Source organism: Carassius auratus, chromosome 1, assembly GCF_003368295.1.
Source record: "Carassius auratus strain Wakin chromosome 1, ASM336829v1, whole genome shotgun sequence".
Classification (NCBI taxonomy): Eukaryota; Metazoa; Chordata; class Actinopteri; order Cypriniformes; family Cyprinidae; genus Carassius; species Carassius auratus.
In genome coordinates this window covers 3495513-3510922 of record NC_039243.1, presented here as the reverse complement: position 1 = coordinate 3510922, position 15410 = coordinate 3495513, and the positions used below count along the sequence as shown (strand labels likewise).

At 36.3% G+C, this 15410-nt stretch overlaps 1 protein-coding gene across 1 annotated transcript; it reads left to right on the top strand.

The window, feature by feature from the left end:
• Positions 1-569: 569 nt before the first annotated feature.
• Positions 570-15063, top strand: LOC113116781 (sialic acid-binding Ig-like lectin 12). Its single transcript, XM_026285130.1, is given in 10 exon segments — positions 570-918; positions 1257-1388; positions 1481-1834; positions 1933-2181; positions 2274-2384; positions 2387-2512; positions 2598-2846; positions 7137-7212; positions 14125-14164; positions 14276-15063. Coding segments are annotated over 9 exon segments (1518 nt in total). The 5' UTR covers positions 570-918; positions 1257-1345; the 3' UTR covers positions 14546-15063.
• The last annotated feature ends 347 nt before the right edge of the window (positions 15064-15410 follow it).

Below are 15410 nucleotides of genomic sequence, written 5' to 3'. Positions count from 1 at the left end.
TGGAGGCCAGGTCATCTGGAGCAGCACCCCATCACTCTCCTTCTTGGTCAAATAGCCCTTGATGCCTTCAGTGTGACTCTACAATTGTCATAGCCATGAAAATAAAGAAAACTCTTTGAATGAGAAGCTGTGTCCAAACTTTTGGTCTGTACTGCATATATTTTGTACAACTTGACTAAAATGCTCAGACATTTAGTTGATTCAAATTTTAATAAACAAAAACAGGATGAGGTCCACTAAATATATTATTTAATATTATTTAATAAATATATTTACAACTAAAAAGTATATTTGACATGAGACCTAAGACTAATTTAGAAGACTAAATCTAAGACTAAATTCAAATGGCTGACAAATTAACACTAGGACTGATGTGGTTCCCTTGCAGTTTGTGAAACTATGAACAAGGAACTGAGAGCATCTGTGTCGTACAGGATACAGTGTCTGTCAGTTCAGGGTTTGCATAAAGGTTTAATGCAGTTCACTGGCCTCTTATGTGGTGTACAAACAGACTTTTATGATTTTAAAAACTCATGAATTCAATTTCAAGAAAAAAAGAAAAAGTTTACATATTTTCTTTTCTCCATCTGAAGTAACTGAGTATCTGTAGACAGTCCTGTCTATAAAGAAATTAAAACATGACTGCATGTGAAAATCATAAGCATATTCTGGAATCTCTTTGAAAATGTGAAATACTTTGCATGTTCTCAAATCTCTTTTTACTTCCTCTTTTTCTGTTTGAGTAATTCTCATGCACTGGCAGATGCTGCTTTATTTGTCCTTTCCTTTTTATTATATTCTTTATGAAAATGATTTGGAAGAAACAATTCAGGGTAAAATGCAATTGAAAAGCGTTCATCTTCAAGAGACTTCATCTTATGATTGTAATGTTCTGCTTTGCTTCATCTCTGAAAAATGGTAAGGGATTTATGAATTCTATACATTTTAAAAGCATAAGACATGTCCTTTTCCTCTGTGTTCATGCTGCATGTTTAAAAAGACACAAATGTTTAGTCATTGCATTGAAAAAAAATAAAATAAAAATAAGACTGGGATTTTTAGGATTTAGGATTTTTTGTGGAATTAAAAAATAAATGTTTGTTCATTTTTGACATGTACTGTAAATAATTGGTGAATCTCATAAAAAATATTTGTTTCAACTGAGAATCATACGAAAATTTTATAATATTTAATTAATGTGCATCAAATATAAGATTCATTTTTACTTATTTTACTGTAATGAACATTATTGATAGATTTCGTGAGATTGACCTTCACAGAAGCCAAAAAAAAAAAAAAAAGCACTGCACATTGATTCTGTTGTTGCTATGCTGATGTCAGGCGGATGGCTTCTCTTCTACTTTTGATCTTTCTGCTCATGATTCCGGGTAAGTCAGAGCTGATTCAGCTTTTCAACATCCTCCAGATCTATAGATCCAGGTAATTTGAATACGAGAAATATATGTTTATTTAATTTCAGATGTTTTTAGTGAAAAAGATTGGGGTGTGAGTTACAATCCTTCACAAATCTGTGCACTAAAGACCTCATCAGTGACAATAAACTGCACTTATACATACCCTACTGGATATGAGATTGAGAAAGTGTTCTGGACCAAAACAACTGTTAGAAATACTGATAATGAGTTTCCAGATCTGTCTAAGGATCCTGAATACAGTCAGAGGCTTCAGTATCTGGGAGACAAACAGCAGAACTGCACCATCAGACTGAGTCATGTGACACAGAACGACCAACACATGTACTGTTTCAGATTCACAACTGATAAACCTGATGGAAAATGGACTGGTGATCCAGGAGTGACTCTTACTGTGACAGGTGACTTTCATGAGGCTGAGCTCTTCTTCTGTGCATTATGTTGAATAATAATCAGTGTATGACAGCAGCACTAGATATAATGTGTGTGTTGTGTTCAGATCTTCAGGTGGAGGCTCCTGAGAGAGTGACAGAGGGTCATAATGTCCGTCTGACATGTAAAAGCAGCTGCACTCTGACTGACAGAGCAACATTCATCTGGTACAGAAACTCACAGCCATTAACTGAGAGAAGAGACAGAAACAATCAACTCCTGCTGCAGTCAGTCAGAAGAGAGGATGCAGGCAGATACAGCTGTGCTCTACATGGACACACTTACATCTCTCCTGCTGCTCAGCTCAATGTCAACTGTGAGTACAGATTCATTAGTTATTTTTCAAAACCTGAAAGTTGTGTTTGAATGGGTTGATATAAGGATTGAATATGTATGTATTCTTCATAGATGCACCAAAAAATGTCTCAGTGTCTATAACTGGATCAGGTGTAATAGTGGAGGGAGATTCAGTGACTCTGATCTGCAGCAGTGATTCAAACCCTCCTGCAGAAATCAGCTGGTTGTAGGATCTGGAAGAATCTACAGCATCTCAAATATCAGATCTGATCACAGTGAAGAATACAAGTGTAGATCCATCAATGAACATGCAGAGAAATACTCTGATGCTGTGACTTTAAACGTCATGTGTGAGTTAATGATGATTCAGTCTAATTCCTTGTCAACTCAGATTTATCATTATTGATAATTATATCTTTATTTTCATTTTTTTAGATCCTCCCAGGAACGTCTCAGTGTCTATAAATGGATCTGGTGTAATAGTGGAGGGAGATTCAGTGACTCTGATCTGCAGCAGTGATTCAAACCCTCCTGCTCTGAACTTCAGCTGGTTTAAGGAGAATCAAAGCTCAGCTGTTGGATCTGGACAGAGTTTCAGTGCACTACAGAGTGGACGCTTCTACTGTGAGGCTCACAATCAACATGGATCTCAGAGATCAGACGCTGTTACTGTCACTGTACATGGTGTGTATCAGTCATTATGTGATTAGTAGCATTTCTGATATTTTATTCTGTAAGCAAAATGAAAATGTGGTGGAAAAATCAATAATGATAAAATCAATAAAAAAAAAAAAATACAAAATTAGTTTACTGTTATTTTATGACTGTACTTTTAAAATTCCCTAAAGTAAGTCATGGTTGGAATTTTAGGTCCAAAGTAATTTAATGTTTTCATTCAATTCTGTTCTTATAGGTTTAACACATCAACAATAATAATAATAATAAAAAAAAAAAAAAACTTTCCTTGCAAAATAGACTTTTATAGACACGGTATTAAAGGGATAGTTCACCCAAAAAGGAACGATCTGTCATTAATCACTCACTGATAAACGACACCGTCAACAGTATTGATGGAAAAATAGACTATCTTTGACAGGTCCAATATGCCAGTGTGTCTCCGGCCTAAGGTTTTCAAAAGGCATCACTACAACTAGGAAAAAAAAACGATTGTAATTGAAACGCAGCTCCCGTCGGCATCTAAACAGACCTTTGCACTTAATTCTGATTGGTCCAACGCAATAATGAAATCTGAGCAGGTCTAAAAACTGAAACTGTTGATGCTGCACTTTACACTTTGGAAAAGTTATATATATTTTTTTAAATATGAGCAGGCCTACAAGCTGGGATTGGTAATGCTGAACTGTAATCATAGTTATTTATTTATATTTTTCATTATATTTTATTATGATATTGGTTTGAGACTGAGAGTATTCTATTTAATGGAGAACTTTGCAGAAGTATTTCATTTCTTATTCTTTTTTTATTTTATATATATATTATTAAAATTGTATTGTATTTAAAAAAGTGTGAACAAATTGTTAAAAAAAGTTTATAGTAATAAGCAACCTGCAGTTTAATGTTTGCATTTATTTCCCTACTGTACTGGACTTGAAAACCGAGGTACCTACCGAACCGTGATTTTTGCGTACCGTTACACCCCTGTCTGATAACACATGGACTAGTTTGTCGTTCATCTTGGTACTTTTTTGTGTCTTGATCATGTAAGGACCCTTGTTATGTAAGGGCGGGTCTGAAAGCTCTCAGATTTAATCAAGAATATCATAAATTGTGTTCCAAATATGAACAGAGGTTGTACGGTTTGAAACGACATGAAGGTGAGTAATTAGTGACATAGTTTTCATTTTTGGGATGAACTGAGCATTTAATGAAGTTAAAAACTTTAAAAAAGTTTGTTCATTTTGATTTGGACATTATTGGATGAGGTGATTATAATTGGGTTTCTTTATAACAATTATGTCCATTTCCAGCACTAGGATGGATCAAAGAACCTTTCAAGAAAAGTTAGTTTACATGGCGGTCATCTTTGCAACACCTCCGAGCAGCTGTTTTGCATATATCATCAGCTGCTTTTCCAGTGTCGGGCCAGTGCGAGCCAGGACTTAAAAGGGGCCGGGCGGGGCTAATAGCTCGGGCCAGTCGCAGTGAGGACAAATAGTGCAGGGTAGTGTTGGGAAGATGAAGCCTCATGAAGCTTTAAGCTTTTCCACCAAGTGGTTCACAAAAGGGTTAATTTCTGGAAACTTAATTTGCTCACAATACCACCTGGTGGCCAACAAGTGTAAAACAAGCAGATATATAGAAAGTAAAATTCCTGCCATATTTTTGAACTCAGAAGCTGATTTCACCAGAGGAGGAAACAAGTCATTCCTTTCAAGTCACAAATGAGTCTCAAGTCAAATCCCAAGTCCTAAAAGAGTTAAAGTTAATGAGATAATTAAGTGACTAATTAAATGATAATTGTGTAGTGGTGATACTGTTAACACCTGCTGTTATTGAGAATTACAGAAGATCGGATGATGTATTGGTTAAAATGACGCCACCATCATGGAGATCAGTGTTTTCTTTAGTTGGCCTCTTGACCCATTTAATAACACAAAGTAAGTTGCTTTTATAGACTTGCGGTTGTGTAACATAGTAAATGTTAACGCATTGCTGAATTAAAAGCTTGAAATAACAAATTATTACTGTTACTTTCTGACTCCTGAACTTTGGACTTCTGTCTCTAATATATCTGCTTGTTTTATACTCTTTGGACAACAGGTGGTATTGTGAGCAAATTAAGTTTCCAGAAATTAACCCTTTCATGAACCACTAGGCTGAAAATCTTAATGCTTCCTGAGGCTTCATCTTGCCATCACTGTGTAGGGTTTCCACAGTCAAATCTGAAGTTCCGCTGTGCTTCACTAAAACACACCCTTTACATGCCTCTCAGGAACAACATTTATTTAACGTTTATTGTTTATTTTTAGTCACTTACGTCACATTTAGAATGAATGATAATTTCTCTATTTTTATAAAAGCTCCTGAACAAAAACAATTATATTTTTATGACATAGGGTACGCGGAGGTAAACTCTTGAGATGGGACTTATGACAGATAAAATATGATACTACATGATTGAGATAGGGAATAAGAAGCTGACTTATGATTTGTTCAAGTAACGTTAATACCTAGCGTGCATAGTATTTTGCCTAGCTTATCAATATTCTGCCTTGTATGCTGATCATAATCCACATCGGATCAAGTTTTTTCAAACACTTGCTGCTGACAGAAAGTGAGTTTTGAGCTCAACTTATTTTAAAAAGTTTTTAATGCAGGTGCTTTAGCAGTAAGCTTTCTATTATGATCCGCAGTGCTGACGCTCTCCAGACACCTTTGTTCTTAACCACTCCTCTAGCCCCAGCTGGCCCGCTTTGGCCCAAAGTTTTAGTTGGACCAAAAAACCCTGTCCGTTGGCCCCGAGGAAGCCCCAACGAGGCACGATCAAGCCCCGGAAGTGACAGTGGAAATACGACTGGTCCTGGCATGCAATAGGATGCACGTTTTTAGCCCGACAGTGGAAACATGGCTATTGGCTCTTTCATTTAGATGGCCAAACTTATTCGGACATATTTCACATTGCACTTTCTCCCATATTATGAGTGAACCATCAAGTCTTTGAACCAATTCAGTCTGATTGGTAACATGATATGCGGTTGTTATCGCAATGAATTAATACTCAGCAAATAATAGTTGGCAAGAGAACTCAATAGGTGGGCATTATTTTATTGACAGGGTAATGAGTCAATCAATGCACTGTTGAGGTTTTACTTTCTCTCACATGATCTCACGATTCACTTCACGTTTACCTCAATGAATGAACCTTCCATTGGTGTTGTTGTAGGCCAGTACACCTGGCTGCAGCCTGCAGATCGAGGCGGGTCTGGACCTACCTACTCTGATTGGTTTGATCGTGTTTCATAGACATAGCTACATGATAGGAAATGGGTGCATAGTTGGTGTAGGAGTATGTTGTTTAAAAAGCTAAAAACAGTGCAGTTTTACAAAGCCTTCAGTATAATGCTCAGCTGTTCATTGTTTACTTGAACAGCTGCTTTACCTAGTTTCACTACGTCTGATTTATTGAATCACGAGATGTTAGCTGCAGCAAGTTGAATCTTCTGGACCAATCAAATGGAAAAAAAGAAAAAAATCATTGGGACATTCTAAAATGTTTAAGATGAAAGTGCGTGGCTCCATGCATTCAAATGGCATTTTAAAAAGACCAAACTAAGTACACGAATTATTAATAAATCATTATATTCACAGACAAGCAGATATGAGCCCAGAATATGAATGCAACATGTTTTACTTTGCGTTAAGCATTTTCCTTCCATAACCTGATTGTCTGTGAATAGAATGCTTTTAAAAAATTATTTAGGTTTGTCTTTTTAAATGCATTACGCCATGTTAAGTCATTTTCTTGTAGGCCAGTGGTTTTCTATGGGAGGAAAGCTCTTATAACGTGGCTTATTCAAAGATGTGCATTCATTACATGGACTGAGTAGAACATAAAAAAGTGCCTAATTTTCTTCTTCTGTTTATTATAATGAAGGCTTTGTAAAACTACACAGCATTTTTAGCATGTTAAATAACATACTCCATCCTACACCAACTAAGCACACATTTCCTATCATGTATGTCTATGAAAGATGATAGAACCAATCAGAGTAGGTGTGGGGCGGGGCCACACGTGCAGCCCCTCCTCGATCTGCAGGCTGCAGCCGGGTGCTTCTCGTTGTAAAGATGCTACTCTACAGAATTTGATGCTATTTGATTTAGTAAGACCTGAAAATTTTTGACTATGAAGGTAAACATTGTGTTGAAATGCAGGCATCCTCTAGCTATAAACTGTTTTGTTTTGTCATCGTGTATAATGATAAAAACATTGTCTTGTCACTCGTCTTGCTGTAGGAAGGAAGTTTCTGTATGCAGTTGCTGGAGTCACTGTTAGACTGGGAGGTTTCATTTTCATCATTGTGTGGCTCATGTAAGTTCATCCTTTCTTTAAGAAAACACGTACACCTAGTGGTGGAAAGAGTACTAAGAAATTTTACTTAAGTAAAAGTAATAATAAGTAAAACAATAATGTACTTGAGTACAAGTAAAAGTACTGAAAAATAATATGAATCAAGTAAGTGTAAAAAACTAGTTTGCTGACAAACTACTCAAATTACTGCGTTACAAAGTACTTTATTTTTATTTTTCTATTTTTACCCAAAATGAGACAATATGAGCATTATGAATCAGAGTTAACCCTAATCTTAACACCCATGTTAAGTTTTTCTTTCTTTTTTTTTTTTTTGGGGGGGGGGTGCTTGGACTAGTTACCCGAAGGTTAACTAGGTTCACTTCTCACTGCTGTGTGTGTGCACTTGGATGGGTTAAATGCTAAGCACCAATTCAGAGTATAGGTTATGCATACTTGGCAAATGTTATGACTTTCACTTAATGTCTGTTTCACAAGTTGAGACCCAGGAAATTCCTCATATGGACAGACACATCAGATATCACTACAGCCAAATAACATGCAGATAGAGATATTTTGACTGAGGAAACGGGGAAGGCAATAAACACACAACTCCAATAAAATGCTAATAAAAGCTGCAGTAGGGAACTTTTGACGCTCTAGCGGTTAATAAACAGAACTGCTTGTGTCTTGCGGAAGAACATCGTAGCCGGAACTACTTCTCTCTGTTTATGTCTATGAAGAATCACAAAGGTACTGGGTTACTCCGCCGCGGTACCCCCGAAGCAATCTAAAATAGTCTGAATATAAACACTTATTATAGGTGCACCCTAGTGATTCAGGACAAGCCAAAAACACGGTTTGGAAAATGGATTCATGGTGTACTCGCTTATTATATACATTTTTCTACATTTTGAACACAAACAAAGTTACGGACCGCAGCTCACTGGGACACTGGGAGGAGCCAGAGGAGCTTGATTTTTTTCACAGATTATCTGTCTCATATTCTACTGTCAGGACATAGTGACAGGTTTAATACATATGTAAAAAATATTTTTTTACAAAAGTTCCCTACAGCACCTTAAACATAGCTTGTATCACAGTATAGAATTTTATTTAAAAAATGAGATAAGAATTAACATGGAACCAAAGAACTAACTGTTTCAAACGTGACTGATGTTATTTAGTGATTTTGGAGCAAAACATGATATACTTCTTATAAATTTTCATGTCTGATGCTATGTTAAGCCAACATACTACCTATCCCTGTTGTCAGGAACAACTGTTTTATAACTAATTTTGAAAAGTACATTCATTTATAAGATGATATGGTTGTTTTTAAGATTGGCAAAAGCAATGAAGGATAAGTAAATGTTTAAAAGAAAAGAAAGGGTCTAAAACAGTGTGAAGAGAAAGATGGCAGTAAAAAAAAAAATGTGTGGGGTATGGGTAAGCTTGGCCATTGTTTGAATTTTAATGATTCCAATTCTTGTCAATTCCTAATTTTGATTCCAATAAGATAAATAATAATACAAATAATAAATAAATAAATAAAAATAAAAAATCTTAGATATCATCTTAGAGCTAAATATTTCATAGTTAGCTGAATACTATGAATGAAAACTGACAGACTAAAGAACCTTTACACAAAGATGCATGTGTAACAGAGAAAACTTATTGACATGAATGGTTTAAAATCACAATGAAAGTGTAATTTGTAATAATAACAAAGTTGGACTCCAGGGACATTTTCGGTAGGACAAAAAAATAGCATTTTATTTAACATGTTAACACATACCTAGGCTTGGGAATGCAAAATCTATTCCAATTCTGGAATTCAGGAATAATCTTGTTGTTATAAAATAATATTTTTGATTCCTCTTATTGATTCCTGTGTGCACATTCTAATATGACTTTAAATAAAGCACAAGAAGACCTGTGCAGTGTTTTCTCTGTACTGTACACATAGGGGCATAGCCAAACACATAAGGCAGAACAGTTTCTATATTGTTATAAATGTTATTTCAATTAGCACTGCATTATTCATGTGCTATATTTATTACCTGAAAATTAACTGAAATTACCTTCTTTTTTAAGCTAAAACCATAGCTTGATGCCTTTGTCCATATTAGGGATTTCCTGCACGTCATAAGTTATTGTATTACTTCTACTGGGCCGTTTTGGACTTTCTGCACAAGAGTGCACTCCGCAGTGTTGCCAAGTCTGCAGCTCTCCCGTGGAACTGGTCTACTTTATCACTGTTGCCTTGGGTTAAAGAAACACTGATAATGTGATATTTAGCCCCTGAAGTGTGAATTTTACCTGGGGAACCCAGCCAAAACCATTTATTTTACCTCCTCCGGAATGCGATTTTTAATAGGGACCCCCCCCCCCCCCCCACCCCCCTCAAAATGCCACTGGGCTAGTTTGGAGTAGCAATTGTGAGAGATACCTCTAGCTGCAGAACCGCAGAACCCTTACTTCACAGCAGTCTCAGGACATCAGAGCCACGCCAGCAGCGACAAGCCGGAAGTGGGCGGAGCAAAAGTTCTCACATTTTAAAGCATAGCAGGCACACATTTAAAAATAATTATCAAAAATGATAAAAGATCAAATAAATAAATCAAAATAAAAACATGAAATTTATTTTGAGGTCCCTTTTTGTCGGTGCACTCAACGAGAAAACAGTCCATATTATCCTTATACTGGAACTGAAAACACAAGGTTCTTAGGTCAGTTACTGGTCGTAAGTTGTTTGGGCTGTGAAAGCTGAAGAAGAGCTTTCTTCTGCTCTTCATATTTCAGGAATCTCAGCTCTCTCACCATACCTCTGAAGATACAGAGGTGTTTCTGCAGCCATTGATTCCAGTGTGGAGGCATTCTGTTATCCTCAGCTGGTAATTTTTTGTATGTCATTTTATTTTTTTTCAAGTGCACCTATTTGAGATATAAAAAACATACCCACTGAGCAATGTGACATCGGAGTGACATCTTTTAATGTTATTTTTGGATATCTATAACTGGTGCAGGAAATTCAATGGAACGAATTTGGACGTCCAGAAATAACATTAAAAGATGTCACTCCAATGTCACATTGCTCAGTGGGTATGTTTTTATATCTCAAATAGGCGCACTTGAGAAAAAAAAAAAAAGACTTACAAAAAAATTACACAGTTCAAAGGTCAAATGTTGAACGTCAAGATGATGTCCCAGTTGGGTCATGGTTGGATGTTCAAATAGAGGACCTAGTTTGGACGTTGAATAGTTCAGAAATGGTCATTGACCGCAGACCTATCTGCACTCTCACTATCCGATCTATCTGATCTATCCTACATCCAGTGTTTAGCGGGTATCCTGTTGCAGATTTCAGTCTCCTGCTCTTCTGGCACTTGCACACAGTGAGGACATGTTTCCTGTGCACAGCAAAAAAAAAAAAAAAATCTGAGAGAAATTAACTCTGCTGGGAGTACATGTGAGACCACACTCAAGAGTGTGAAAGTGTTAAAATAGGAGTGTTAAATTAACACTGAAGCAGAGTTCAAGTTAATGAGATAATCACGTGATTAATTGAGGGATGATTGACCATTATTGATGAGACCTGATGTTAACATGCAGAATCAACAAAGATGAAAATCACTATTTTAATGGTGTCACCATTATAGTGGTCAGTGTTTGCTTTAGTTGGGCTCTTGACCCCTAAAATGTCAGATTTTAGTTAGCTGTTATAACTGAGTTATAAAGCTGATGGAGAAGCAAAGACTATTGTTATTCCTGAATTACTGAGTTAAAGTTGCATTGCTGATTATTGCAGCCCTATGATTCTTCAACAAAGTGTTTCCAGCATTTTAAATACTGTCTGAGGAATTTCTTAAAAGTTGTTTGTTCAAAAATCTTCCAAAAGAGTCTTTCAGTTAGACATGCAAACATCAAAAATCAACCTGTGAATTTCAACAATGGTGTTTTCTAATGTTTAGAGTTGTTCTGTTTTTCTGAATATGTCACCGTTGTTAAGATTCCTACACAAATTTTTGAAGTATATGTGTGCCTAAAGCAAGTGTTTTCTTATTATCAGAACAACTTTCAAGAACTCCTTTTAATTAGCAGGTACTGCACAATCACAGTGTTCTTATAATCAATGAGGTCAATCAAATCTTTTTAGGCTTTAATTGAGTTTGGTGATTGAGGTCAAATGCCTATGTTTAGATTTTTTTTTTTCTTGTCTGTTTGCTACAAATCAGTTGTAACAGCCAAACCAAATCTGACTTTAAAAATCTAAGGATGAAGAGCCCAACTAAACCAAACACTGACCACTATAATGGTGTCATACAAATAGTGATTTTCATCTTTGTTGATTCTGCATGTTAACATCAGCTCTAGTTAATAATGGTCAATCATCCCTCAATTAATCACGTAATTGTCTCATTAACTTTAACTCAGCTTCAGTGTTAATTTAACACTCCTATTTTATCACAAATGCTCGTTTTCACTCAATATCCTGTTAATCTTGAGTACCTATAGAGTAGTACTGCATCCTTCTTAACTCCACAAAGTCTTTAGTTTTATTATATTCATAAGAGAAAGATAGTCTGTACCGATTTTCCCCTGGAAAAACACGACCGGCTGGAGGTGTGACGTGTGGGCGGAGCTAAAGAATCACGAGCGCGAGTAAGCTTTTGAGTTGAGAGCGTTTGGAAGCTGTGCCATTACCGTGAGGAAAAACACATCCAAAACAAACCATGGCTAACAGTCAGATTCAGTGTATATTTATGATCCAGAATCAGATCCAGAGGCTGAAATTTAACAAGAGCAGCATCAGCAACGATGTCTCTATGTGGTATGTACTAAAACTGTATATATTTGCTTAGCGGTTTGGAAAAATGAGTAAGTTCCACTTTATGTCGTCTTTTTTTTTTTTTTTTTTTTTTTTAAAGGTGTACATGTGGAAAGTGCAGTTTGATGACAACATTGCATGTTGTTTACTTGATGTGCTTACGCGCTGATAGCTAAGTTAACAACACAGAGATATTTGAAGCAGTTTTACTCACCGCATGTGGTTCCTACACACGATCGTGACCCTTTTTCGTTGGGACTGCATTATCCTTAAGAAATAAACAATGTGCAAATCCAGCATCAAACTGGGCCTTGTTTGTAAAACAAGCATCTTCGAAATGCAGGGAACAAACAAAAACACTTGCACAACTCCGTTGATGCTCTGCAAAAATAAACTCCATCCACTGGTCCCTAAATCTTTTTTTTTTTTGTAATCTGGTAACCAAAAACACACTTCTTTTGTGACATTTCGGGACGCTCTCGCTCTGATCAGTGAAGTCTGTTGTGCTCTCAGTGCTCTGCTATACGGGAGCGTGCGCTCTTCCGGCAGAAGTGCTCAGGACCCATATAAGGAAATTCAGCTCCATCTAACGTCACACAGAGCCATACTCTAAAAAAAAAAAAACTTTCCGAAACTTGTGACAAACCGGAAGAGGTATTTTTGGAACAAAAATACTCCTTCAAACATACAACTTAATTTTTGAAACTTTGTCCATGTTTAGCATGGGAATCCAACTCTTTAACAGTGTAAAAAACTCAGTATGCATGAAATAGCATTTCACCCCCCCTTTAAGTTCAACTGACTCTCAGAGTGTTGAGCCATTAAGTTGCTTTAATATGTAACTAACACCATACATTAGATTGGGTGAAGACAGTGATGTGTTAATCATCAGCAAGCAACCAGTGTCGTTTAACCACGTTCTCTTGTTGATAACTAAAGCCAACAGTTATCACCATTATGGTGACATCAGACCAAACTATTACTTTTAAATAGACATCTGCTTAAATCTTATTTAGAATGTTAGTGGATTATGTTCTAATAACGTTATTAATAGACATATTTAGAATGTTTTTAGAGAATGTTATCCTATCTTTTGAGAGAACGTTCTGGGAACAAAAATAAAACTACTAGCTGAAAACATTGTTAGAACAATCCATGGGCGTGTCCTTAGAACATTTTTAGAACAAAAAAATTCTAGCTGGGATTTTATGCCGTGAACTTTAAATATTTCTCACACTTTTGAAACTACAAGATGATACTGATAAGCACTCATGTCACAGTTATAAACACTATGGCTTTCTTCTTTGGTGAGGGGGTTTAGCATCACAGTATCTTTGTTTCTGGACAGAACATTAAAGAACCCATCACACACTTCTCCCAGAAATCCTGTTTAATTCAACCAATCGATGACGACTTCAACACTCCTAAAGTGTTTCAACTGTTGTGTCCCGTATATGCAGCAGATGTTAAGCCGTTAAGCCATCAGACGTATCGGTCCGTGGGTGTGATGTCTGAGGCTGAGACAACTTTGACAGAATAATCATGGTTGATCTATCAGCCAGATGCACATAAAAATGCATGCACTCTTATTTCAGTGTTGTTATGTTGAGATTATTTTAGTTTTGTACATTGAGTTTAACTGCCCTGTTTAAGAGGGTGACTTTTACCATTCATCCGAACTGTGTGCATGTATTTTAGACACTTACATTGTTCTTGCTTCAACAATGCAATAACTGCATCCTTCTATCAACTAGTGTAATATCGACGGTATGACCCATTTCAGGAGCTGACAAAATTACAAATTAAAATCAGAGCATAGCTCACATTCATTAAAATACTGAAAATCTTATGATGCTGATTCAAAACAACAACTCAGGTGATTGACAGTCAAAGCATAACTTGGTTTGAACGGCCCGCCCCCGCAGCTGAGCTGGAAATTTTGATTGGTTTTGCACCCGAGTCAGACCTGTGTGTTTTTGGCTAAAGTGCAGGGCTCCACTTCAGCAGTCTGAGTTCCAGTCAAACTCTGGCTCGCTATCTTTCTCCATCTGCGCTTCTTTTTTCTTTATTTCCTAACTACATTTAATTTTTTTTTCTTGCAGGAAGAAAAAACACAGACCTGATCACATCACACAAAAGCAGGTAAATCAAATGAGCATTAAGCTAATGCAAACACCGATTGTTTAACTCAATTTATTTATTCATTGTTCTTATTGCCACAAATAAAATGTTACAGTAATTTTCTCATTTTAGGATGATCTTTATGTCAACATATCAGCTCATGATGGACCTCTGTCTGAATCTGATCCTGCGAATCAAAACAATGTCCTCTATTCTTTAATTACTCTCAAAAATATCAGCAGAAATCAAACTGAAGAAAAAGTGTCTGATTCCGAAGATACAGAAGAAATCCAGTATATAACTGTCCTGTACCATAGAAACATAGGGATGAACCAACTGGAAGAGAATGAAAGTCAGTATGACAACATTAGAAAATACCAGTCTAATGCTGCCATGAGGTGAGAAACTCAATCATTACATGTTGATAACATATTTAGATTTAATCATAGCACTTCTGAGGACACTTGAGTGGTTTTCATTTAGCACTTTCATTGGTTGAGGTTGAGTTTGCATGCAGGTAGTACTGATCTGTAAAGGTCACTGATGCTGTCTCTAAATATATTAATTTCACATATCTGGTCAGAAGGTGGAGGATCAGTCTGTGATTTACAGCACAGTCAAATGATCAACAAATCAGTTTGGTGAAATTTTTGTTCCTGGAAAAACTGATTTCCATGTTGACATCGCCCTCATATGTAATGGGACTGTGGTACTGCTATCCTGATGCTGGAATTGAATTTCCTCTTTGTGGCTTTGCTTAAGAGCTGGATTATGACATGTTGTTGAAAAGAGCATTTTCTCTCACTAGTCGTTTGATCCAAATGTTACTTAAATCTTAAATTCTTCATCCAGTTTGTATGAAATTTAGAGACCCTTCTGATAAAATGTTGGGAAATGCAGATTAAATTTTGGCAACATAATGACTGAATATGTTATTTTACCCTATTAGGTCTTGGGTTTCCATTTTCCACCAATTTGAAACTTCAGGGAACCCTTTAAAGGGGTCGCATGATGTTGCTAAAAAGAATATTATTTTATGCATTTGGTGCAATAAATTGTGTCTTTGTGGTTTAACCCCTTAAGGGTCACCCCACTTTTGGGGGGTAGGGCTGAAAAGGGAATGTCCAGATTCAAATGAATGTAATTCTGGAACGGTTTGGAATATGAACCTAATTTTGGGCTCGTTTTTAAAAACACACTTGGAAGTTTCTTGTACAAGTGAAAATGTACAAAAAAGTTATATGTGTTTAAGTTTGTTGTAATAAAA